The sequence below is a fragment of the Spermophilus citellus genome, assembly GCF_964194105.1.
Source record: "Spermophilus citellus genome assembly, chromosome: 9".
NCBI lineage: Eukaryota > Metazoa > Chordata > Mammalia > Rodentia > Sciuridae > Spermophilus > Spermophilus citellus.
Window position 1 is genome coordinate 109,514,257 of NC_138191.1, and position 27,363 is coordinate 109,541,619.

Sequence of the window (27,363 nt, forward strand, 5' to 3'; positions counted from 1 at the left end):
ACCAATTTGCTGCTCTCTCTGTGATCTTGGCCTCAGTGTTCTTACCTGTAAAATGGGAAGAAATGTATAGCGTTAAGAGGATTTAACCAGGGAAAGGATGTAAAGCATGGTGCCTGGTATGCAGCAAGCGCTGAATAAACGTTAGCAATAGTTTTGGTTTGTGGTGGTGGCCGCGGAACCCTGATGGGGGCGTGGTCGCCGGGAACTGTCCCCCTGGCGCGCACCTCGCGGCTGTACCAGAACCAGCGCACCCGCGGCCCCCCCGCCCCCCCGCCCGAGTGCGGTTCTTGGCGCCGTGCGCCCGCGATCATGTGACAGCCAAGATGGCGGCGCCCGGCTTCTTGTGGCTTCTGGCTGTCGCCCTGCTGCCCTGGTCCTGCGCTGCCCGGGCGCTGGGGCATCTCAAGCCGCCGGCGCCGCTGCCGCTGGTGATCTGGCACGGGATGGGTGAGCGAGCGAGGAGGGTCCAAGCCTTTGGCGGCTCTCCGGGTTCACGTCTGCAAAATGAGGGTGTGGAGGGCGAGGACAGTGATTCTCTAGCACCCGTCCGTTTTAGGATTTGGGGCGCTGCTCTGCACCGGGAGAAGGGAAAGGGGCTGTGCGGGAGTGAGCGCTCATAGCTGTGTACTGCGACGGGGTCTTAGGCTGTCTCTGTGTCATCCTTGCAGCAGTTGCACAGCGTGCAGCGTCTTGAACTTGCTCAGGCTTGCTGGTCTTGCCTACCTGAGCGGGGCATCCATCCTTTTTATTCGTTCACACATTGAATCGAAATTCGTTAGGCTCTACATTATACATGCAGCATATTAGCGAGCATCTTCTGCGCACAGAGGATACGGCATTGAATGAAAAAGTCTAATCTTTGCCTTTTTGAAACTTACTTTGCAGTGGGAGAGACAGCTTGTAAAGGAATAAATAAGTAAAACATTAATATGTCAAATGATAACAGGTACAATGGAGAAAACCAAAGTGGGGAGGATAGAGACCGAAGGTGATATCCTGTACATTTATAAAGCAAAGTCAGGAAAGGATTCACTGACCAGAAGTGGGTAAGAAAAGATGTCATTTGGATGTCTGGTAGAAGGAACAGCAGCAAATGCAAAGGCCCTGAGACACAATTATGTCCTGTATATGCAAGGAGCAATATTCGGATGAGTGTGGCTGGAACTGAGTGAGCAAGGGGACTCTGGCTAGAGTGAGACAGGAACCTTTTCTACATATGGGTGACATGATCTGACTTACATTTTAACTGAAGTTGCTGAATTGAGAGTAGACTCGGGGTCATGCAGGGAAACAAGTTAGGAAGCTATTATTGCAATAACATAAGAGATGATGGTGGATTGGATCTGTCTATTAACAGTGGAGGTGTTGGAAGTGGTCAAAGTACAGGTCTGTTTTGAAGGTGGAAACTTTGGGATTTAGATGTGACACAAGAGAGAAAGATAAGAGTCAAGAGATGACCACAGGTTTTGGCCAGAACTAGAAGGTTGTACTGGGGATTGAACCAAGTGGCATTAATCACTGAGCCATATTCCCTAGCCCTTTTTATTTTTATTTTGAGACAGGGTCTCACTAAGTTGCTTAGAGCCTTGCTAAGTTTGCTGAGGCTGGCTTTGAACTTGTGATCTTCCTGCCTTAGCCTACTGAGCTGATGGGATTACAGGTGTGTGCCACCACACCCAGCTGAAGTTGTCATTTCACCAAGATGGGGGAGCCTGTAGGGTGAGCAAACTTGGGATGAGGAACAATCAAGTATCTGGTTTTGTGCTGGGTGTGATGGTGCACGCCTTTACACGCCCCCCTCCCCCAGATATAATCTGGTTTTGGACTTATCTAAATGTGAGATCTTGGGGCTGGGGATGTGGCTCAAGCGGTAGCGGGCTCGCCTGGCATGCGTGCGGCCTGGGTTCGATTCTCAGCACCACATACCAACAAAGATGTTGTGTCTGCCGAGAACTAAAAAATAAATATTAAAAATTCTCTCTCTCTCTCTCTTTAAAAAAAATAAATGTGAGATCTTTGTTATACAACTGGGAGATGTCGTAGAGACATAAGAGCATCTAGTGGAGGTGAGAGATACAGGCTGGAGATTTCAGTTGGGAGCCTTCAGCATCTGACTAGCATTTAAATCCTTGAGACTGTGTGAGATCACCTAGGGAGTGAGTGTAGACAGAGTACTGAACCTTGAGGCACTAAAGCATTTGGAGGTGGAGGAGATGAGGAGGAACTAGCAAAGGAGACAAGGTGGAAGGAAGTCAGGACACTGCAGTGTTCCAGAAGCCAAGGGAAGAAAATGTTTCAAGAGGAAGGAACAATCAACTGTATCACATGTTGTTGATGGATTAAGTAGGATGAAGGCTGAGAACTGGTTATTGTATTGAGCAGTGTGAAGATCATTCATGATCTTGACAAAAACAGTTTTGGGGGAAAGTGGTAATAGAGCTTTACTGGAACGGATTAAAAACGTGTTCAGAAAGGAATTACAGTTAGCAAACGTGGACAGCTCTTTTAAGACTCCATTTCAAGCTAGGAGCTACTACAATGAGGTTAAAAGAAGATACAAGATTCATGCTTCCAGCTCTCCCAGTACTTGCGGTCAGTCACAAGGGAGGCAGTTCAGTAGCCAACAATAAACAGGTCAGTGTGATGAATGTTGTTGGGAGAGAAATAGACGATTCTCCAGGCCATAGTTTTTCCTTCTTTAAACTGGTACTTAAGCTTCTTCTAAGATTGAAAATGGAATGATTAAGTGAAAAATGGGAAATGATCTCAGTCCACTTCTCTACTGAGTTTTCTTCAGTTCTTAGTTATGGATCCTTAATGGGAAGAGAAACAAGTCTGGGAGTCTAGGAAGCAGCTAGAATGCAAATTTAAGGAAGCTCTTGCTTTTAATTTTTTTACAAGTGAAGGGTTGGCAATTAGAAGGAACTGGAGAGTGAATACCCCCTTAAATTTTGTGCTAGGTGCTTCACTTGCCTTACCCTAATCTTGGCTATGAAGAGAAATTCTTTCTTTGCCTAAAATGTCCCCTATGGTAAAGGAGGGGGAATGTATACCTCTGCTTAGCTTTCAATTGTAAATTTAGTGTCTCACGTATATCATGTAGACTTTTGAAGTGTGTTATTATTTGATAAACAGGTAGAAGGCAAAAAAGTATTCTTTTAATCTTTTTATTAAGATGAAATTCATATAACATAAAGTTAACCATTTAAAAGTACAGCACTCAGTGGTATTTAGTGTATTCACAGTGTCATACAAGCGCCACTTATCTCTAGTTTCAAAAATTTTCAACATGGGGGCTGGGGATGTGGCTCAAGCGGTAGCGCGCTCGCCTGGCATGCGTGCGGCCAGGGTTCGATCCTCAGCACCACATACACACGATGATGTTGTGTCCGCCGAGAACTAAAAAATAAATATTAAAAAAAAATTCTCTCTCTCTCTCTCCTCTCTCTCTCTCTCTCTCTCTTTAAAAAAATTTTTTTTTCAACATGCCAGCCATTAAGTAATCATTTCATTTCCCCTCCTACCACCCCTGGTAACCTACAGTCTACTTTCTGTATCTATGGGATTGCCTATTCTGGGTATGTCATATAAAAGGAACTATAGGACGTGTGACTTTTTGTGTTGGACTTATTTCATTTAGCATAATGTATTTGAGGTTCATTCAAGTTGTAGCATATGTCAATACTTTATTCCTGTTTATGACTGAATAATATTCCATCAAATGAATATTCCAGGCTGAGCGTGGTGGTGTACCCCTGTAATCCCAGCAGTTTGGGAGGATTACAAGTTCAAAGCCAGCTTCAGCAACTAGCAAGGCCCTAAGAAATTAAGTGAGACCTGTCTCAAAAAATAAAAAAGGCTGGGGATGTGTCTCAGTGGTATAGTGCCCTGTGTTCAATCCCTGGTGCCCTCGCACCAAAAAAAAAAAAAAAAAAAAAAAAAAAAAAGAATATGCCAGAGTTTGTTAATTCATTCATCCATAGATGGACATTTGGCTTGTTTCCACCTTTTGGCTATTACCAGTAATACTACTGTAAACATTTGTGTGCAAGTTTCTGTATTGATGTATGTTTTCATTTCTCTTGAGTATATAATTAGGAGTTGCAATTGCTGGGTCATTTGGTAATTGTATGTTTATTTATTTATTTGTTTATTTGAGAGATTGCCAGACTTCCATGTGGCTTTGTTATTACATTTCCACCAGCAATATATGAGGGTTCCTGTTTCTCTATGTCCTCGACAACACTTACTTTCCATTTTTTAGAAAAGTTGTTATTTTTTTTTAAAGAGAGAGTGAGAGACAGAGAGAGAGAGAGAGAGAGAGAGAGAGAGAGAGAGAGAGAATTTTTTAATCTTTATTTTTTAGTTTTCGGCGGGCACAACATCTTTGTTGGTATGTGGTGCTGAGAATTGAACCCGGGCCGCACGCATGCCAGGCGAGCGCGCTACCACTTGAGCCACATCCCCAGCCCAGAAAAGTTGTTATTAAAGCAATCTAGATGAGTAAGAATTTGTATTTCATTGTTTGTTTTGATTTGAATTTCCTTAATGATCAATGATATTTGTGGTTGCCTATTATAATATCTTATTTGGAGAGATATCAGAGTCCTTTTGTGTGTGTGTGTGTGTGTGTGTGTGTGTGTGTGTGTGTATAGTACTAGCCATTGAACCCATGACTGCTCTATCACTGAGCTACATCTCCTGCCCTTTTTATTTTTTATTTTGAAACAAGTTCTTGCTAAGTTGCTGAGGCTGGCCTTGAGCTTGCAGTCTTCCTGCCTCCGCCTCCTGAAGTTGTTGGGATTATATGTTGCTGCCTCCCCTGGCCTTTTCACATTTCAAAAATTACATTGTCTTATTGTAAAGATTTTTTTTATATATTCTGGAAATCCATCTCAGATATATGTTTTGCAAATACATCCTCCCATTCTGTATGATTTCCTTCTCATATTCTTGATAATGCCCTTTGAGGCACAAAAGTTTTAAAAAATAAGTAATGTTTTGATTCATGAGTTTCCATCATTGTTTTTGTTGGCTAGGAGACAGCTGTTGTAATCCCTTAAGCATGGGTGCTATTAAAAAAATGGTTGAGAAGAAAATACCTGGAATTTACGTCTTGTCTTTAGAGATTGGAAAGACCATGATAGAGGTAAGGCCCTTTGCTACTCTGTTCATTGAAGGCTTGCTGACTGAATGTGCTGTTAGAATGCTTCACATTGCATTTTCAGAAGCAAATTCACTCTGGACGGCTTGTGTGCCAACTTGAGGTCACCTCTTGCAGTTGCTAGTGGTTGCTTCAGTCCCATCCTTTCACTTGTCTGTGACTCCTTTTTAGGATGTGGAGAACAGCTTCTTCTTGAATGTCAATTCCCAAGTAACAACAGTATGCCAGATTCTTGCTGAAGATCCTAAATTGCAGCAAGGTTACAATGCTATGGGATTCTCCCAGGGAGGCCAATTTCTGTAAGTCCTTTTCTGATATATATTGCTACTTGCATGGAATTGATTTTTTTCTTTTATTCAGATAAATTCTTTCCTCTAATTCTTTTGGGATCCTTCCCTGTCTTAGAAAGAAAATTATTCTAAAATGTTGCCATGTAAGAACATGGGAACATAATGTACTTTCTATGAGAAAAAACAACAACAACAAAAAAGGTTTTGTGTTTGACCATGGTAGAGGAAAGTCTTATAATAGTTTTTTGGGGGCACAGTTGGGTATTAAGTAGCTTAATATGTGATGCTAACTGATGATGATACATTTTCATCTGCCAGCATTGATAATCTCTCTCCACCTCCCGCTTTTTTTTTTTTTTTTAATCCCCAGGAGGGCAGTGGCTCAGAGATGCCCATCACCTCCCATGATCAATCTCATCTCAATTGGGGGACAACATCAAGGTAACTTTGACCACTTTATTTCCTTCTTTCTCTGCTCTAACCCACATGACCACTTGATGTTTAAAAATCTAGCAGCTCTGTTTACATAAGAAGTCAGCCATCTTTGTAAAATCCTGTTTCTGCAGCTTTTGACAAACTAGCCAGCACTGATGAGAAATAGGAAGAGACTCAGGAGTCCAGAGCCCAGTTACACAGGTGAATCATTAGGTTGCCATTTATTGTTCTCCAATTTAACTGATGTCATGTGCAGGTGAGTTGGTTGCAGCCACATGGCAGGTGGCACTTAAGGAGTTAGGAAAATATAGTGAATTTTCCTGTTTTCTGGTGTTGGTGCTATGCTATTGAATTTGGGCTTAAGGGAAAAAAGTGTGTATAACCCTTTTTGGTCATAAATTTAACAATATAGATCAAACCCTTTGAAAAACATCAGGTTTTCTAGTTAGAATTACATATTTGGGGGGGAAGGATATGTCTTTGGAATAGGATTTTATCTCTGTTCTGATGAATGTAACTGTTCAGGAACAGGAGAATTCTACGTGTATTCAGAAAAGCTGGACTGACACTATTAACTGTTACTCATGGGCATATCAGTGTATCTTAGGTTCCTTTCACAGATGAAGTAAAGTAAACAAGGCCTTGTCCATTTTCTGGGAATTTTTCAGAGACTGAAGTAAAATGGTGGGTGGGAAATACTTTTCAAAAGTATAAGAATTTTACATACACACGTTGGTTAAAAAAAAAACAACAACATTTTTTCATTCATTCAACAAGTATTTATGGAGGGGCTCTGGAGCCAAGCTACCTGTGTTAAACTCCTTGTTGTAACAGTGTTGTGTGACCTTGGATGAGGTATTTAACCTCTCTTTAAAGTTTTCTCTGTGATATGGAGAAAAAAAGGATGTCTATTCCGGAGGGCCATGGGGAAGATTAATTATTGTCAACACAGTTGGCTCTCTGAATCTGTGGGCTCCACATCTGTGAATTCAAACAACTATGGACTGGAAATACTTGGGGAAAAAAATTGCATCGGTACTGCACACATACAGGCTTTTTTTCTTCTTGTTATTCTCTAAACATTATAAAAACTATTTGCATAGTATTTACATTATTTTAGGTATTATAAGTAATCTAGAGATGATTTATAATCTATAGGGATCTAGGAACATAACTCAGTGGAAGAGGGTATGCTTAGTATGCAAAGCCCTGGGTTCATTCTCTAGCACCTCAAAAAAAATTTTTTTTAAATGAAGTATATGGGAGGATGTATATAGGTTATATGCAAACACTACACAGTTTTATACATGGAACTTGAACATCCATAGATTTTGATGACCTCAGGAGGGTCCTGGAAGCAGTTCCCCATAGATACCAAGGAATGACTATATATGCTTTAGAACTTTGCTTGGTACTTAAAAAAGTTATTGGCTGGGCACAGTGGCTTGCACACCTGTAATCCCAGCAGTTTGGGAGGCTGAGGCAGGGGGATAGCAAATATAAGGCCAGCCTTAGCAACTTGGTGAGGTCCTAAGCAACTTAGCGAGACTCTTGTCTCAAAATAAAAAATAAAAATGACTGGGGATGTAGCTAAGTGGTAAAATGCTCCTGGTTAAATTCCCAGTACCTTCCCCTCGATCCCCAAAAAAGTTATTGATGAAGATGCTGAGAATAAAAGTATAACTGGGGGAGGGAAAGAGAATAGGAACAGGCACCACCTCACATAGTGGATAGTCTGACATCCACAAGCTAAGACCCAGGAGATGAGAATGAGTCTAGCCATGTGGTAGAGTACAGAAGCAGCACACCCTCTAGGGAAGAGCAGGTGCAGAGCAGGTGCAGAGGTCTTTAGTCAACAAAGAATGTGGGACTAAGCATTCATTAGCTTTTTGTCACTGTGATCAAAATAACTAACAAGAACAATTTAGAGATGAAAAAGTTTATTTTGGCTCATAGTTTCAGTGGTCTCAGCCCATGGTTGGCTGGCTCTGAGGCAGAAACATCTTGGCAGAAAGGCATGGCAGAAGAAGATTGTTCAGCTCATGGCAGCTGGAGAGCAGAGACAACAAGAAGGGGTTCTAGGACAGAAAAAGTCCCCAAGGCCATGCCCTTGGTGACCTGATTCCTCCAGTCTTGCTCCTCCTGCTTATTGTTACCACCAAGTTGTCTATTCAGATTTTCAGTCCATCAGATATATTAATAGACTCATAAGCCAGTCTTTTCACCTCTGAACATTGCTGTATTGCCTAACACATGAGATTTGCAGGGGACATTCCAGATCCAAATCATAGTAGCTCCAGGATGAAGCTGGTTATACTAGTTCTCAATAACTCACTTTCTTGAGGGAGAAATTAATGAGATTAAGGTCTGGCTTTTGTCAGTTTTTCTTTATCCCAGTGCCTTGAACATATTAGATCCAGGACATGATTGTTGAAGGAATGGATGTTTGTCTTTTGCTGTTTTAGGTGTTTTTGGACTCCCTCGATGCCCAGGAGAGAGCTCTCACATCTGTGACTTTATCAGAAAAACACTGAATGCTGGGGCTTACTCCAAAGCTGTTCAAGAACGGTATGAGCTGTTTTTATTATTTATTTATTTACTTTTATCTGTGCTGGGGAATTGAACCTAGAGCCTTATGCATGCTAGCTGGATGGAGCTATAGCTATAAAGCTATAGCTCCAGTTCCCAAATGAGACATTTTTTTTATAACTATCTCTGCACTATCTATTCTGTTTTACTGTAAACCTAAAATTGCTCTAACAATGACATTAATTTTTTAAAAAGAAAGAAAAAGGCATTTTGCTATGGGAAAAATATAATGATAACAAATAAAACACCATCATTAACAAACAAAACAGCATCTAGATAGTACTAAGGCCAGGGAATTAACTATTAATATTTGGAGGACAGATTGTTAATGTTGTCAGCAGGGAGAGGTTAGCCACTCTTACATCAGTATCCCCAACTATTCAAATGTGTTTGATTATTTAAAAATATACAGAATCACTTTGGGAGTGTATTTTTGTTCCGTAGTTTACATACTGAATTATACTTCAGAACTGCTGGGAAATTCACTAAAAATGGCTCTATCTCTAGAAATTCTGATCCAATAAGTCTGAAGAATTCTAGGTGGTAGCTGGGGTTTGGGATCAACTAATGTGGCTATATCTATCCTGTGGGTTTACCCAGTGTATCATTCTTGTCAAATAACAATTCTTCACACAACACATCCTGGAAGCCATTTTCCAAAGTAGCCTTGTGACTGACTGACAGATACAAATACCCTACAGTTGGCTTTCTTCCTTTCCGACCCAATGGCTGCACTCCAGACACAAAGCTGTCCTGGGATGACAGTTCCACCTGATGGTGAGTGCAAGAAGCTGTATATCTCCACCTCCTCTTTTAACCCTTCCAGCAACTCAGACTGTGCCAAGCTTTACACTATACCAGGTTTAATTAGTGATATATTGGTTGTTCACGGGCTACGTATTCTCTGCTCTCATTGGATGTATATGGCCTCTTTAAATTTCACTCTTACATCTTTAGTCTTTATTCTTCTAACTCTTGATCAGATGCTTCAGAAAAACCCATTTTTTGTTTCTTTGTTTCATTATCTAAATTATAATTACTGACAAACTGGGCAGTGGTGCACACCTGTAATCCCAGCGGCTGGGAGACTGAAACAAAAGGATTGCGAGTTCAAAGCCAGCCTCAGCATAAACGAGGCCCTAAGCAACTCAGTGAGACCCTGTCTCTAAATAAAATACAAAATAGGGCTGGGGATGTGGCTCAGTGGCTGAGTACCCCTGAGTTCAATCCCCAATACTCATCCCCCCCAAAAAAATATAACTACTGGCAACCAGAATTACATTAATAATGATCAATAACCAGTTGAAGGGTGGTAAGAAGTGACACCTAAATATTGATTGAAATGGTAGAATAATGTATTATCTTCACTTTCTTCTTAAAATTCAGTAGCAGAAGGATAAAAAGGGATAAACCCATAAAGTCAAAGGAGAATAGGAAAGCAGATAAGAGATAATACAAAATGTAAATAAATATGTCTTTAAAAGAGAAAGAAGATGAATGAGTAAGAGAAAACAGAAAAACTTGGAACCTTCAGGCCTGAAGAGAGTTACACTGACAAAGAGGAGCAGATTCATCTTCTATAGCTCCACGAAGGCTCAGGAATTAGAGCTAAAAGTTAATTTGAAGGTGGAAGTAAGTGAGTAGTACTAAAGCAGAGCTTTTTGTTGAAAATCTGTGGACTCCTCAATTCCATTAAATGTACATCCAAATGACTACTCTTCCCCCACCCTAACAGAAGAAGCAAACTTTATTCTTTGGAGCAACTTAACTAGAGAAGCTCCAGACTTAGAGATAGCAAGCACAGGATGGAGGAGCAATGCCATACTGAAAACACATCCCCTTCCCCAGCCTGCCCAGAACGATAGCAGCCAGCCAAGATTACCTACCAGGCAGAGTTTGGTCAACATTGTTTAGAACTGACTTAAAGAAAAGATGTACAAATCCATGTTTGAGGATCCTCCAAGGCAGGCCCCCCACCCCCTCCCCATTTCTGTACACTGAGCCCACCTGTAGATAAGCTCTGCTATTACACAAAAAGCTTCTGTCAGCCTTGACATGCCTTGTTAAATATGAGCATTGAATTAAAGGCCCTGGCTAGACATCTGAGAGGAAAGCTTCCAACATGAAGGATAGGCCCATACAAACAAAAATTTAAAAGGAACTCAGAAAAAATGGATGACAATTGAAGGAACAGAAGAAATCTTTTTTTTTTTTTTGTTAGAGAGTGAGAGGGGAGAGAGAGAGAGAGAGAGAGAGAGAGAGAGGGAGGGAGGGAGGGAGGGAGAGAGAATTTTTTAATATTTATTTTTTAGTTCTCGGCAGACACAACATCTTTGTTTGTATGTGGTGCTGAGGATCGAACCCGGGCCGCACGCATGCCAGGCGAGCGCGCTACCGCTTGAGCCACATCCCCAGCCCCCAGAAGAAATCTTAAAAAAAAAAAAAAAGGCCTATATAGTTGGCCCTGTTTCTATGGGTTCCACATCCATGGGTTTATCTACCTTCAAGTGAAAATATTTGGGGAAAAAACTGTGTACTTAACATGTACAGGATTTCTTCCTTGTCATTATTCCTCAAACAATACAGCATAACAATTATTTACATAGCATACACATTATACCAGGTATAATATAGGTTATAAGTAAAGTAGAAATGATATAAAATGTATGGGAGTATGTACATAGATTATACTATTTTGTGTAAGAGATCTGAACATCCTCAGATGCACATGTAAACAGCCTGTACATGTTCAGTACACATTTTTTTCCCTGGATATTTTCACTTGAGGTTAGACGAATCCATGGATGTGGAATCCATAGAATCAGGGCCAACTGGACAGGCTTTTTTTTTTTTTTTTTTTTTTAAGATTTCTTCTGTTCCTTCTATTGTCATCCATTTTTTCTGAGTTCCTTTTTGTATGGGTCTTAGAACCAGTCACCCACAGATACTGTTGGATAACCATAATTATTATCTTCAGAGAGATTGCATTTATGATATTAGAATGTGAATAAAATCAACAGAGTAAGATAGAATTGTTAGAAATTAAAAATATAATAACCAAAAAAAAAAATAAAGGGGGTATGGGAAAAGTTGAGGAAATCTCCTAGAAATTAGAACAAAAATTCAGAGGTAGAGAAACTGGGAGAACAGATAAAATTAGAGAAGCAGTTTAGGAAGTTAGTATCTGACTAATGGGAGTCTTTTTTGTTTATTTTTTCGTTGTAAATGGACATAATACTTGTATTTATTTATTTTTATACATTGCTGAGAATTGAACGCAGTGCCTCATACATGGTAGGCAAATGCTCTACCGCTGAGCTGCAATCCCAGCCCTAAATTTGGAATTATTGAATAAATAATGCTAGACAGTTTGCTAGACTGGCAACCAAGCCACCAATACATGGGTCTTTGGGGACAATACAAATCTAAAGTATAAGCGGGTGCAGTGTCGCATGCCTGAATCCCAGTGGCTCAGGAGGCTGAGGCAGGAAGATCACGAGTACAAAGCCATCCTCAGCAAAAGCGAGATGCTAAGCAACTCAGTGAGACCCTGTCTCTAAACAGGGCGAGTATATGGCTCAGTAGTTGAGTGTCCCTGAGTTCAATCCCCAGTACCCTGCCCACCCCCCAAAAAATAACCAAGTATATTACTGTAAAATCTCAGAACAGTAGGGGTAAACAGTAGGTCGCGTTGAGGCTGCACAGGAGGAGTCAGAATCCTGATGGCAGTACATGCCTAATAGCAAAACTACTAACTAGAAGGTAGTGGCGCAGATCTGTGCAATCTGAGGGAAGATAATTTCCAACCTACAATTCTGTATGCTAACCCCCAAGTAGCACTGAACATGTGAGGGAAAATAAGGATTTTTTTTCAGACATGCAAAAACAGGGAAAAAAATCACCTTCCATGCCATCTTTCCAGGGGGTGGATAAAGAGCTTCAGTTCTACCGCCATTTAGTTATGGGGTCCCTAGGCATCTTGAGCCTCATTTCCTTTGATGTCTATAAAGTTAGTACTTTCCTAGGGGGCTATTGTGAGGATTAAACAAACTGGATATAAAACATTTAGTGCACTGCTCAGTTCATGTTAAGTGGCCAGACTTTTGTTGTTATTACTAGTGGTGCTGTGTTCAAAATACTTATTTAATTTAGTTTTTTGTTTCCTTTATAGATATTGTAGTGTTTTTGTTTTCTATTTATTTATTTATTATTTTCAGTACTGGGGATTGAATCTAGGAGTGCTCTGCCACTAAGCAACATCCCCAGCCCTTTTAATTAATTAATTTATATTTATTTATTTATTTATTTTTATTTATTTTTATTCCTACCTCAGTGTCCATTACCTCCAGATTATAAGCATGCACCACTGCACTCAGCTTGTTTTCTCTAACTTTGAGTTGCAGTTTATAAATTCATCAAATATTGAGTTATTGCTCTTTGCGATATTGTAGGTTCCACAGATACCATGGAAAAGAAGATATTGGGGTCCCTGCTCTCATGAAGTAACATTAGTGGGGAAAGGGGCATATGGATGCCCTAAATAACAAGGATAAAGCCATGACAAAAAGCAGGATGCTGTGATGCAGAGTAATGGAGGGAGTACTTACTTTGGACAGAATTGGTCTTTGGAGAAGAGATCTGGAATCTGGAATATGAAGGATGAGATGGAAAGAGAATTTAAGAAAAGAAGGACCAGGCAGAAGAACAGCTGGCAGAGGCACTGAAGCTAGGACAAGTTTAGCTTGTTCTAGGCCAGGGTAACTACAGTTTAGTGCAAGATGGGGAAAGTTGAACAAAAAAGTAGAGTCTGCATCATGCAAGGACTTGTAGGCCACATAAGGTATTGAGACTTTATTCTGAACAGAATGGAAGCCATAGGGAGGTTTTAAGTAGAAGTTAACATGACCTGATTTATGTTTTTGGAAGGTCTTCATTGCTTTGTGGATTGTAAGGGGGCTAGAGGAAAAATAGAAAAACCAGTTAGGGGCTCTGCAGCAATCTAGGTAAGAGTGTACTGGTCATGGGTCCACACGGGTGGTGACAGTGGGAGTGAGAGAAGAGAAATGATTTGAGGTGTTTTATGACATTGTAGATGAATTATACTTGTGAGCTGAAATTGAGCTGTTTCCATGGGAAGCATTATGAATTTTCAGCAGCTCATATTTAGATTAACTTTTAGGATACTTTTCTAATTTTGTGGAATTGTTTGTTTTTTCTTTTTAAAATGTCTTTTTTTTTTTTTAAAGAGAGAGTGAGAGAGGAGAGAGAGGGGAGAGAGAGAGAGAATTTTTAATATTTATTTTTTTTTTAGTTCTCGGCGGACACAACATCTTTGTTGGTATGTGGTGCTGAGGATCGAACCCGGGCCGCACGCATGCGAGGCGAGCGCGCTACCGCTTGAGCCACATCCCCAGCCCTTAAAATGTCTTTGTATGGGCAAAATCTCATTTTATCAGATGGCCAGTATGAGAGCTAAAGAGGCAAGTAGCTAAAATTCAGTGGTGGGAAAGGGGATAGTGAGAGCTGAAGATAACAAAAAGAAACAGGATTTTCTCTCTGAAGTATTGTCCAAGGTTGCCCTTTGTATTAGGGAGGATCCTGATTACCAAAAAGAAACCAAATCAAGCCAAGGTAAATTAAAAAATAAATTTGTAACATTTTGGTTCCCAAGGCCTCAGAAGCCCTGAAATCAGGAAATGGGAGCCATCAGGAGCCAAAGCATCTCTTTCTAGCTATTATTCTTGGTTCTCTTTATCACTGCATCTTTTCCCTTGCCATGCAGACCACCCTGTACTAACCATATGGTGATAGGTGGCCTTGTGCAGCTTTCAAGTGTTTATTCTTCTGTTTAGGAGATATTTTGGTCTGAGGCTAGAATCTCTCTTTTTGTAGTACTGGGGATTAAGCCCAGGGTGCTTTACCACTTACCTACATTCCCAACCTCTTTTTCTTTTGAAGCAGGGTCTCACTAAGTTGCCCAGGCTGGCCTCAAACTTGAGATTCTCCTGCCTCAGCTTCCTACCTTGCTGAGATTATATGTGTGTGTCATCACGCTCATCCAAGGCTATAATCTCTTAGTCCCAGTTCAGATTCTTAGAGAAGGGCCATGCCCCAATTCAGGTCGGGTCCCCACCTCTGCTGTCATTAGCTGCAACTCAAGATGTGGGACCTATGAACCAACCTTCCCCACCCTGTAACTAGTGGGTGGGGCAGGAGAAGCGCAGTTCCCAAACAAGGGAGAATTGTTTTTAGATCAAAACAAAAGATGTCTTCTATACTTTCCAGGTAATTTAACCTTAGCAAAGCTAATGTGATATCCTGATAAACTCAGTAACTAGTAGGAAGCATCTTTCAAGCCCTACCCCTGTCTAGGCCTGGCAGGGGCTGTGAGGACTGGTGTGAGCAAAACAGCTGTCTCCTTCCTAGATGAGAACTCTGTCCTTTCATTTTGCAGATGTTGTCAGCCCTTCCTGGCCTCCTCTTTCCTCTAGTTTTCTCTTGTCACCCCGTCCTGCCTTCCTATCCCCATTCCTACTCCCTGCCATAGTGAATACTCCATTGTTGCCTGGCCTTCATTTTGGCCTTTCATCCTGAGCCAGCTCAGAGGAAATTAGAGCTTTTACACACCCTTTTTTATGTGTGTGTGCTGGTGATTGAATCCAGGGCCTCATATGTGCTAAGCAGTGAGCTACAACCCCAGTTCAAACTTTTACATGTCATTAACTGGGTTTTTCCCAGGCTCTGGCTCCAGCCTGTGTACTGGGAGCTTGGCAGGGTTTACATCCCTCCCTGCCCTCAGTGGCTCTTTCAAAGTACTTTTCCTCAATTGTTGCATTTCTTTTTTTTTTTTTTTTCAAGAAAAGTCACAAAGGTCTTTATTCTAACAGTAAAGGAAATCCATGTTGTATAACCTTTACATTCATGAAGAATTACTGATTTTGGAGTCCCTACCACAGATGGCTGCTTAGACATGGCTGAGAAAGAGATAATAACCACCAGAGCTAATCATAACTAGTTAACTCCTCCAAGGAACTTACACTTTTGTTACAATCTATATGAAATTGAATTCAATCTATGAACCCTTGTGTGAAAACTAAACAAAAGGATGGCAGACACATTCAAAATTTGTTATATAATTGTTTCACATGTTCATGTGCACTCAAATGAAACACCAAGAGAGGCAATTTATGTATATCCTTTGTGTATTTTAGCATATTTTACCTTTAAAACAAATTTCGTACAATAAACAAATTTTGTACAATGTATCTCGGAGTAGTTGAACAGTGTTTTAAAAAAACAAAAAAAGCTGAGTATATACTAAGCCATAAGACTTAGTTTCGTGCCGTTGTCATCTGACTACTGAAGAAAAAAGACCTGAATTACAATAACCCATCTAGCAAAATTTTCCAATTCAAATTAGAAGGGCTTCAATTTACAAATCTTTTGAAAGGGCAATATTAATGCAATTCACATCAGGACATCCAGTTAATACAATTAACAAACAAACCACAATTTTGCTATATGGTAGAACTTTCTACTGGTCTTTCAATTCCTTCAGTCTTCTGATTGCAGACTTGACTGTGACGGCAGAAGTGGTGTTGTAGGTCCAGGCACCACCAGCCACTGTTTTCATGCAGGAACCACAGTGCCAGATCCCCACAGCCCGTCTCTTCATCTTGGTTTTGCCACAGAAGGAACATGTGTACTTGGCGTGCTGGCTGATTTCGATTTTCTTCACCATTTTCCGGAGGGAGGCACCGTAGCGGGTCCCATATTTACCGACGATTCCGACTTTCTTAGTGCGTTTAGCCATGTCGCCGCGACTTAGGCCCGAGACCGAAGAGGTGTTGCATTTCTTTACATTTTTGTGCTCAACTAGTAAACTTGCCACTTCTTTTTCTGGAAATATTCTGTCTGTTAAAAAATAATAGTATTGCTGGGCATCATGGCTCATGCCTATAAATCCAGCAACTCAAGAGGCAAAGGCAGCAAAAAAAAAAAAAAAAAAAAAAAGAAGAAAAAAAAGAGGCAAAGGCAGGAGGTCTCTATCAGTTATTAATTGGCTAATTTGGGGAAAGTTATTGCTTTGCCTCAGTTTCATCATCTGTGAAACAGGACAATAATTATACCCCATGTGTTGTAGAGAAGATTAAATGAGGTAATAGATATAGTGTGCTTAGAATAGTACTTGAAAACACTCAGTGTATGTCAGCTGCTGTTATGACAGTGATTTTTAAAATTTTTTTTAAAGAGAGAGGGAGAGAGAATTTTTAATATTTATTTTTTAGTTTTCGGCAGACACAACATCTTTGTTTGTATGTGGTGCTGAGGATCGAACCCGGGCCGCACGCGTGCCAGGCGAGAGCGCTACCGCTTGAGCCACATCCCCAGCCCCATGACAGTGATTGTTAAAATGTGCAATTTAAACTTTAGTCAATATTGACAAAATGGCTGTACAAATTTTATTTCCACCAACAGAGAATGAGAGTTCCTGTTTTTACTGCTCTTATTAATTTTTGATCCTATGTCTTAAATTTTTGCCAATCAAATGTACATGGAATGGTTACTATCCTGATCTGCAAGTCTTTGATTGTCTGTCAGGTCGAACATCTGTTCATGTTTATTGGTCACTCTGGTTTCCCTTCCTGTGAATTGCCTATTCATAGCCTTAGCCTATTTTCCTGTTGGGGTGGGGGTTGTCTTTTTTTTCAATTGGTTTGTGTCATATATACACAATTTTTAAAAAATGTTTTTTTGGACCACTGAGCCACAACCCCAGCCCCACCTTTTTTTTTTTTTTAATATTAAGACTTTTAATATGTTACACTTACCTCTTCCCAGCCTGTGGCATCTTTTAATTTAGTTTATGATGCCTTTTGGTGCAGCAGGGTTTTGTGTTTTTTGGCTGTTGTGCTGCTGGGAATTGAACCCAGGGCCTCCTGCATGCAAACACAATCTCTGCCACTAACCTATACCTTCAGCCCCAGGTTTGTTTTTTAACAGTTTTATTGAGATATAAATAAAATACTTATAATTTACCCATTTAATGTATATATTGTTTTTTGGTATATTTTTAATTGTTTTAAGTCATGGTAAAATATATATAACCTAAGATTTGTCTTTTAATCTTTCTTTTGGAGGAGGCAGGGGGATAGGGTCTTACTTTGTTGCCCAGGATGGTCTTGAACTCTACAATCCTCCTGGTTCAGCCTCCCTAGTAGTTGGAATTACTGATGTGCAACCTGTGCCGGGTTCCATTTTAACCATTTTTAGTGGTATTAATTCTACTCACACTGTTGTATAGCCATAAACCAGTACAGCGGCTTTTAATTTGGATGTAGTTAAATTTATCTATCTTTATGATTAATGCATAAAGCTATTTTTCTATTCCATAATTTCCTCTAATTCTTTTGAATTTTATTTCTTACTCTTATGCTTTTTGTCTACCTCCTGTGTGTTCTATTCTTGAGTCTGTTTGGGGGTTGTTCTGTCCGATTCATTTGTCTATTGCTACCTCATTACCACACCATTTTAGTTACTATAGCAACTTTTACTTAACTCTTCAAGTCTTGGCTATTCTTGGGCTTTTATTGTTTCATCTGAATTTTAGAATTATTTTGTCAGATTCCACCAGAAATCTTAAGGGTACTGGAGCTTAGTGGTAGAGTGCTTGCCTAGTTTTGTGCAAGGCCCTGGGTTTGATTTTGAGTACTACAGAATTAAAAGACAAACAAACAAAAACCAAAACTCACCTTAGTATTTCAGTTGGATTTCCTTAGTGAGTTTTTATATCATCTCAACACACCTTCTTGTGCGTTTTGCTCTCCCTCTTTCAGGCCCTTACCTCTCAAGCTGGGCCCTTGAGCAGCATGTCTCAATGTGAACCACATCTGTACTGATAGCTCAACTCAGGATAGGGGAGAAAAAGAGCAAAAGAGAATGACAACAGATCTAATATCACTATCTTATATTGATTTTATACCTTGGGTGGATGTAGCACTAGACCTTTCCTTATTTAATTTTTATAAACTCAGACAGGTAAAAACCTGATTCCAACCCAAGTCTGTGGGACATCTGCTGGTACTGTCTAAATCCCATATACAGAAGAGAGTGGAGGGGAGTGGTGAAGAGCAGGACATCTGGAGCTAAACTGCCTGTGTCTCTGCTCTGGCTCTGTGCTTACAAGTAGTCTGATCCTGGCGAGGTTCCTCAATCTCTCTGAATATCATTGTCTTATTTGGAAACATGAGGATAATAATAGAATTTGCCCCATGGAATTCATAGGAGGATTAAATAGGTTAATATAGCTAAAGAGCTTAGAATAAGCCTGGTATGGGAAATGTTATACAAGTATTACTATTATCTCTAAGCCACATGGCTAGAGCATGTCTCAAGTGGCAAAGACTTGTCTTGCAGGCTTTAGCCTGTGTCTGATAAGTTTGGCCTGGGGAGCTGTCCTTTCCTGTCCCTTGAGCATGGTGCATTGGCAAGAATGTGGACTTGATGGTTTAAGCTCTCATCTTTTTTCTTTTAATTAATTAATTAATTGTATATTTTTTAGTTGTAGATGGACATAATACCTTTATTTTATTTATTTTTATGTGGTGCTGAGGATTGAACCCAGTGCCTCACATGTGCTAGGCAAGCGCTCCATCACTGAGCTACAACCCCAGCCCCTCAAGCTCTTACCTTAACTTCATTCACTTCAGCTATGTAGCTTATTACTTGGCCTGTCTGAATGTGTTCCTTCAGTGGTACAAGGAGATGAGACGAGTACAAACCTGTGTTCCTTTTCCATCTGCCTTTTGCATTTGGAACCTCCACCTCCTTGGTGCCCCACCTTGTGAGCACCTGTAGCTCCTACTCATCCTCAGGCCTTCCCTTCACTCTTTGCACCAAGATTTATTTTATTATTATTTTTGGTACCAGGGATTGAGCCCAGGGGTGCTTAACCACTGAGCACATTCCCTAGCCCCTTTTTAATTTTTTAAATTTCTTGCTAAGTTGCTGATGCTGGTTTTGAACTTGTGATCCTCCTGCCTCAGCTTCCTGACCTGCTGGGATTATAGTGCCACTGAGCCTGGCTACTCCAGGATTCTCACAAAACAAAATGTCCTTGCCCCTTCGTGGCTCTGTTTCCTTTTCATGCAAAAAGGTGACCTATGGCTACCATCCTTACTCTTTTTTTCATCCTCAACCATCAGGCCTCGCTCACTGGAATTCTGGGTCACCAGAAACCTTGCCTGGCAAGATCCAAAGACCTTTATGTTCATTCCCTTATAGTGTCTGTGTAAGCCAAGAGTGGTCACCTTTCTGAGAGGTGTGTTGTCCACCCACTTTTTTTGTATTTGTGTGTGTGTGTGTGTGTGTGTGTGTGTGCGCGCGCGCGCACTACTGAGGATTGAACTCAGGAACTTGGTCATGCTCACAAAATTGCCCAGGCTGGCCTCAAACTTGCAGTCCTCCTACTTTAGTTTCCAAAGTCATTGGGATAGTTTTCCCACCCACTCTTGAAGCTGCCTCTCCCCCTTGTTCTTCTAACTATGCTGGCCTCCCCTCTCCTCCCACCGCTTTATTTATTTATTTTGGCACCAGGGATTGACCAGCACTCAACCACTGAACCACATCCCCAACCCTATTTTGTATTTTATTAGATACAGGATCTCACTGAGTTGCTTAGCACCTCACTTTTGCTGAGGCTGGCTTTGAACTCATGATCCTCCTGTCTCAGTCTCCCTGGTGTGTGCCACCTTATCTTGCTTTTTTTTTTTTTTTTTTTTTGGTACCAGGGATTGAACTTGGGCACTCAACCACTAAGCCACATCCCCAGTTCTTTTCTTTTCTTTTCTTTTATTTAGAGACAGGGTCTCACTGAGTTGCTTAGTGCCTCGTTAAGTTGCTGAGGCTGGCTTTGAACTCACAATCCTCTTTCCTCAGCCTCCTGAGCTGCTGGGTTTTATATATATTTATATTTATACATTTTTAATTTTTATGTGTTACTAAGGATTGAACACAGTGTCTCACACATGCTAGGCAAGTGCTCCACCACTGAGCTTCAATCCCATTTCTCCTCACACCTCTTAATCTAACCCTCTTTCAGTGGCAGTTTCTTTCAGAGTTCAGTCCATTTCACTCAGCAAATCCTTACCACCAAGCATCTCTTGTATGCCACAGAGCTTAAGGCCCTGTAGCTCCTGTAGGGGACAGACAGGACCACTTCTACATGTAAGAAACAGCAATACTAAAACAAAATGACAAGACCAGTACTAATAGTATTTTATAAATGTTCAGAGTTCATTGAATTTTTAAAGATCAGTGAAACCAAACATTTAAAGGATACAAATAAATTTATAAACAGATTATAGAATGTCATTCTAACTACTACTACTACTGATAGCCTCACTGGGATGTGTTAGCACTCCATTCTAGTTTGAGGAGGGTAAGATGAAGAGATAGAGATGACTGGATGGAGAAGGGGCAGAAAGTGATGTTTGAGGTGAGTCTTGCAGGATGAGTAGGATGCAAAGGACAGTAAGGGACGTGGGACTGTGGCACAGGACAGCATGTGCCAACATGACTGGAAGGCTTAAGTGTGATAAAGCTTAATGCCATAGAGGAATCAAATATTGATGAACCATTCCTTAAATCCTTTGGATTTTCTGTACCATGCTGAATATCCCATCTTTGTCTCAGCAAGATGTATTGTCGATGAACTGTCCTGTAGGTAGAGGTCTTGTCTTCTGTACTGGAGGATAAGGCCTGAGAAGTGGGGACTCTGGTCTTTTGTCCTTTTGAAGCCTCTTGGTGGCCTGAGGCATGTTGACAGGCAGCTTAGTTACCTTTATTCCTTTTTCTCCCTCTAGCCTGGTACAAGCAGAATATTGGCATGATCCCATAAAGGAGGATGTGTACCGCAACCACAGCATCTTCTTGGCAGATATAAATCAGGAGCGGGTAAGGACCCAGCTGGACTCCCAGTTTGGCATTTTTGGGGGCATCAGATGCAAATGAGCAGTAACAATTTACCCAAACTGTCCTGGGCAGAACCCAGGAATCAGAAGTTCTGTTTTCGGGGAGACAGTGCTTATGTGATGAAGTTCCTTTCAGGGAGACTAGAATTCATGAGGCCTTTCTCCCCAATGGCCTTTCCCTTTTGGTCAGTAGATTGCTGACTGAGCTATATGGAAATTCATACCTACTGTCTTCATGAGGGAATCTTCCTAGTGGGACCTTTTAGGGCAGATTTTCTCAGAAAAGAGATTAACCTAGTAGAAACACTGCAGAGGGCACTGAGTGTGCCCCAGACATGAGCATGGTTTTGGAGATTCTGGTAACTTGGTGGTTGTATTTTTATTAGGCTCATTTGAGGGTTTTTGTTGTTTTTTTTTTTTTTATTTTATTATTTATTTATTTAAAAGTTTATTTTTTAGGTGTAGATGGACACAACACAATGCCTTTATTCTTATGTGGTTCTGAGGATTAAACCTGGGTCCCACCCATACTAGGCGAGTGCTCTACCGCTGAGCCACAATCCCAGCCCGTTCATTGTTTTTTTAAACAGAAAATTTGAAGGGGAAAATAAATAGAAAACAATCCAGAATAACAAGAACAACCCAGAATTTTCTGTTTATTTTTCTTTGGCATTCTCTGGCTAGAAGCCTTTAACCTATGGAACTGATGTCTATAGAATGTGGATAGATTCATCATAGTACCTGTTTGCCATGGTTGGTGGCATGTCAATCAGATGAGATGGTTAAAAAAGGGCTACTCAGGGCATAATCTAGGCAGAAAGCTGGAAAAGCAGCCATACTCATGGGAATGAAACTGTTGCCCAAGGGTCAGGAAGACAAAGCACTGAGAGGCTTTAATCCCTCTGTTGGAAAGTGATGGTAATGATTCTAAGGTGCTGCTGGCCTTTCTTCCAGAGTGTCAACGAGTCCTACAAAAAAAACCTCATGGCCCTGAAGACATTTGTGATGGTGAAATTCCTCAATGATTCCATTGTGGACCCTGTAGACTCTGAGGTGAGGTACTACTTAGGCCAGAGCATGCCAGGGGACTGAGTGGCACTAAAACACAGCTGCCTACTGGGCAAAAACCTTTAGTCCTCCCCACATACATTAGTTGTTATTTTGTTCTGTTTTTGTTTTTTGTGCTCAGGATTGAACCTCGGGCCTTGTGCTTGCTAGGCAAGCACACTACCACTGAGCTACATCCCCAGCTCCACCTACTTCTGTACAGAGCAGTGGTTCTGAGTTCCATAAATGAATACTGAATTGGTTGTAATCCTGAATTCCACCCCAGAATTTTATTTTATGTAAGAGTATGTGATTGCCTTCTCTGGAGAAGGGTCTATGATTTTAGTCAGATTTTCAGAGATCTATGACCCCCAAAAGGTTCAGGAATTTATAAATTCCTAAATGTAGCCTTGATTTGGCTTTGACCTATCTTCCCAGCTTCATTTCCCTTCACATCATTTACTTTTTTGATCAAGCCATATTGTAGTATTTGAAATGCCCCAAACTTGGCATGAGCTTTTCCCCCTCTTGCATGCCTTTGCTCATGCTTTTTCATTTCTAGAATGTTCCTTCCTGTCTTATCTTAACTCCTATTTGTCTGTCAAGGCCAAATGCAAATGTTACTTCCTCTAGGAAGGTGTCCTTATCCCCAGCAGAATTTGCTTCTTCTTTTATATCATCACCAGCCCCTAGTAAAGCCCTCCTCACATTGCCTCAGACCACCAGTGGGTAGCAAACAGGCCTATAGGACGAAATCCAGCCTGCCAGTTTTGAATGACCTGTGAGCTAAGAACTTTATTGATTTAAATTGTTGGGAAAAAAACTAAAAACAATATTTTATGTGAAAATGACATGAAAGTAAAATTTCCGAATCCATAAATGGAGTTTCATTGGAATACAGCTGTTATCTGTATATTATCTGTGGCTGCTTTTGTGTTAAAATGGCAGCACTGAGTAGTTCCAAACATACAGCTCTTAACATTTTATATCTAGCCTTTATAAAAAGAAAAGCTTGCCAGCCCTCTGCTAAACAATGAATTGTCTCTGTTCCTTGCTAGACTGGGAGCTTATTAGAAAAAGAGATCATATATTCACCTTTGAATGGCTAGAGTTCAGCATAGGGATTTTTCTTTTTCTTAAATTTTATTTTATTTGTTTTTTTTTTTTTAGTTGTAGTTGGACACAATCTTTTTTTTTCCCCTTCAAAACAGTTTCTTAGTTATTGATGGACCTCTATTCAATTTATTCATTTATATGAGGTGTTGAGAACCAAACCCAGCACCTCACACATGCCAGACAAGCACACCACCACTGAGCCCCAGCCCCAGCACACAGTATCTTTTATTTTTATGTGGTGCTGAGGATTGAACCCAGCCCGCCCCCCACCCAATGTGCTGAGTGAGCACTCTACTGCTGAGCCCAGCCCTCAGCACAGGGATTTTCAAGATTGGTATACAATAAGAAAAAGAAGCAGAAATTCTGAGGAGATGGAAAGCTCTTTGGGAAGATTAACTCATCCCTCAGGATTAACCTTTAAAACAAAGTGACTCAAGATATCCCCTTATCCATTTTTCCTTCTTGCTAGCTACATATATAGCTTTGTGATATTTGTTGATATGGTAGCCAGTTTCAAATGAATTTGGCAGTGTGTGCTGAGTATCTGACCTTTTTTTTTTCCTCTTTCCCTCCTGCAGTGGTTTGGATTTTATAGAAGTGGCCAAGCCAAGGAAACCATTCCCTTACAAGAGACAACTCTATACATACAGGTAACTGGGAGAGAAAGATCATCTTTCATCTCTGGTTCCTGAAGCTCCTGGGTTCTCTGGTGCTAGAGCCTTCCCCTGCTCTGCCTAAGGAACCATCTGACTCCTGTCTGATGTGGACAAGTCTTGGTAGGATGATTATTGCACTAGCTTCTTAGGCACTGGCTTATCAAAATTCATTGGGTCATAAGGTAAGACCTGTCTCATGGTTTTCAAGCAAAAACAAGAACAACATTGGTAAGGCTTTCTTCTTGAAGAAAAGATTTGGAACTGGCTTCCTTTGTAAGGTGGGTTTTGCTACAAATCCAAGAAGCCTCCACAGAAATGAAAACAGAGAGCTACTTTCCAAAAAAAAAAAAAAAAAAAAAAAAATCACAAGACGTTAAAATCCTGTTTTCAAATTAAACATTGGGGGACTAAGGATATAGATCAGAGCACATGTTTATGTAGCATGTACAAGGCTATGATTTTGGTCCCCAGCACCAAAATATCAATTTATATTGGAGGCAGAATCTCTCACAAATGCACAATCACCATATCATAGAATTTTTACACTTTTCAAAGGCCATCTTATCCTCTTGGCTTTTCTCTTGCTTTTTGTGTTCCAGCCTGGGTAAGGTAGAAGAAAGGGCAGCTAGGATCTGATGAAGATTTTTGGAAATTTCTCCCTGAGAAATTCAGTCTGATGGTAGCCATAGCAGAAACGCCATTTTGGCCCTGCCATAACTACTTATCTTCTCTGCCAGAGGCAATTATGTATGATTGTTATTAAGAATTGGGTATGGGCTGGGGATGTGGCTCAAGCGGTAGCGCGCTCGCCTGGCATGCGTGCGTCCCGGGTTCGATCCTCAGCACCACATACCAACAAAGATGTTGTGTCCGCCGAGAACTAAAAAATAAATATTAAAAATTCTCTCTCTCTCCTCTCTCACTCTCTCTTAAAAAAAAAAAAAAAAAAGAATTGGGTATGTTTAGCAACCTGCTTATAATCCCAGCAACTCCAAAAGCTGAGGCAGGAGGATCACAAGTTCAAAACTAGCCTCAGCAACTGAGCAAGGCCCTTTGCTACTTAGCAAGACACTGTCTCAAAAAATAAAATGGGCTGGAGATGTGGCTCAGTGACTTAAATGCCCCTGGGTTCAATCACCAATACCCCGTCTAAAAAAGAAAAAGGAATTTGGTATGTTGGGGCTGGAGATGTAGCTCAGTAGAATGTGTGAGACTCTGGGTTAGAAATCCAGCACCACAGGGGTGGTGTTGGTTGGGTACAGAATATAGCTATATAAAACAATTTCAAATTGCACATACATTTAATGCTTAGTGAAAACTGAAGGGGGTGTCCTTTTTGACATTTTCAAACAGTATACACCTGGGATTGGGGATATAGCTCAGTTGGTAGAGTGCTTGCCTAGCATGCACAAGGCCCTGGGTTCAATCCCCAGCAACCACCACCCCCGCTGAAAAGAAACCAGTATAATAGTACACCTCTAAGGTACTAAGGGAAAAAATGCATTTTGAGAATATATAGTAAGTGAACATTGTCACTTTACTGTACTTAAACCTTTCATTATGCCTTTCTTTCTGCAGGACCGCCTGGGGCTAAAGGAAATGGACAAAGCTGGACAGCTGGTGTTTCTGGCTACAGAAGGGGACCATCTTCAACTGTCTCAAGAATGGTTTTATGCCCACATCATACCCTTCCTTAAATGAAGCCCCTGCAGTTCACAATACAGCTCAGGGAGTCCCTAGCTCTCCCAAACTACATGGAACAGTTCTTCATGCCCAACCCTGAGCTCAGATCCAGCTTGCAACTAATCCTTCTCTCGTTATCATCTAACATGCCTTACTTGGAATGATCTAAGATCAGAATCTTATCCTTTGCTGCCTCCTATCACCATATGGTGTTGAATTCAAGTTTAATCAGCTAATAACCATGGAGATTGTTTTACAACCTTATGATGTGGTCAAGCTCAGTCTTAGGAAAGGGAGTCTGCTGCAGATCAATGCCAAAATTGTGCCGGACACAGGTGACTGAACAAACTAAAGCAGTAGAGATTCTGAAGGCAACATCTAGCCACATTCAAGCAAGTAGAAGGCTGTTACCCAGGCCTGAGGTGCTCATATAAATACTTTGTGTTGCTGGTGAAGATTTAACTAGTGCTTGGGAAAATATTGATTGATAAGGCTGCTTTCCTCTTTTGAATATGTTGCCTTCTGTGGTATTTAGCAATTACTAGACAGGTTCCACTGGCCTTCCATCTTGCCTCTATAAAACCACTGTCTCTTAAGATAATAATGAATTAATTGCTTTATCATTAAAAAGAGGGAAATGGCACCCAATTGGGTTGCTTAAAAGAGGAAATGTATACCTTGCATAACTTAAAAGACAGTGGCAGGGTAGGGTATGAACAGGAAGAAAACAGGATTGGAAATAAAAACAAGGCAGCTGGTTCTTTCCATTCCATCTTTCTTAAATGGCTTGGATATAACTACTCTATTACTGGCTTTAGCAGAGCATGGGAGGAACAATGTAGAGAGACCAGGTTTTCTAACTTCCACCCCACAAGTCATATTTACCAGCGTATCCTAAACTGAGATGTTCTTTGAGAGAAGGACAAAACTTGAAGAATACTGTATGTTCCTTCTGAGATGAACCCACATCAGACTAAGGACTGAGAATTCCTAATGAATAGTAAAGGAAAATAACCATTAATCTACCATTTTCTACCTTATTTGAGCATGGAAGTCTTAGCCCCCACTCTATGAAGACCTATCAACATTTTCTGGACAACTTCTGTAGAATGCCAAGCTGCAGAAATGATTAAGATGTTTTCATGAAAGAACCTTGTTTGTGCTGCGGTTTACCTTTTATGAGTTTTCCTTTTCCTCTCTTAAGCCTTATTCTTCAACTGAAAGATAAGGATTAAGGACAAGAAGTGGGATGTGAAAATTTTATGAGGTTGTCTAAAATAAAGAGTAATTTCTTATCCTTAGTGTTATTTTTCTTTTCAACATTTTTATATCTCTGTTTATCAAATATCATAGGTAAATAAGCAAGTTTGGTAATTAACTTTATTCTATTTTCTGTATAACTTTAAGTACGT

General features: G+C 40.6%; 2 protein-coding genes across 2 annotated transcripts; one reads left to right on the forward strand and one right to left on the reverse strand.

The window, feature by feature from the left end:
- Positions 1 to 294: 294 nt before the first annotated feature.
- PPT1 (palmitoyl-protein thioesterase 1) lies at positions 295 to 27,248 on the forward strand. Its single transcript, XM_081305379.1, has 9 exons — positions 295 to 447; positions 5,040 to 5,149; positions 5,336 to 5,463; positions 5,825 to 5,895; positions 8,355 to 8,457; positions 21,342 to 21,432; positions 22,404 to 22,502; positions 24,191 to 24,262; positions 25,847 to 27,248. Exons 1-9 carry the CDS (start codon positions 324 to 326, stop codon positions 25,967 to 25,969), a joined length of 921 nt encoding a protein of 306 aa, XP_081161505.1. The 5' UTR covers positions 295 to 323; the 3' UTR covers positions 25,970 to 27,248.
- On the reverse strand, positions 15,771 to 16,317 carry LOC308655337 (large ribosomal subunit protein eL43). Its single transcript, XM_081305380.1, has one exon. It carries the CDS (start codon positions 16,289 to 16,291, stop codon positions 16,013 to 16,015), a length of 279 nt encoding a protein of 92 aa, XP_081161506.1. The 5' UTR covers positions 16,292 to 16,317; the 3' UTR covers positions 15,771 to 16,012.
- Positions 27,249 to 27,363: the final 115 nt, after the last annotated feature.

Excerpts from the sequence above, each read along its gene's own strand:
- PPT1 (XM_081305379.1), top strand. The coding sequence starts at position 324 with ATGGCGGCGCCCGGCTTCTTGTGGCTTCTGGCTGTCGCCCTGCTGCCC. Across the intron at positions 8,458-21,341 it reads TCCAAAGCTGTTCAAGAACG|CCTGGTACAAGCAGAATATT; the intron begins GTATGAGCTGTT and ends TTCTCCCTCTAG. Across the intron at positions 24,263-25,846 it reads AGACAACTCTATACATACAG|GACCGCCTGGGGCTAAAGGA; the intron begins GTAACTGGGAGA and ends TTCTTTCTGCAG.
- LOC308655337 (XM_081305380.1), bottom strand. The coding sequence starts at position 16,291 with ATGGCTAAACGCACTAAGAAAGTCGGAATCGTCGGTAAATATGGGACC.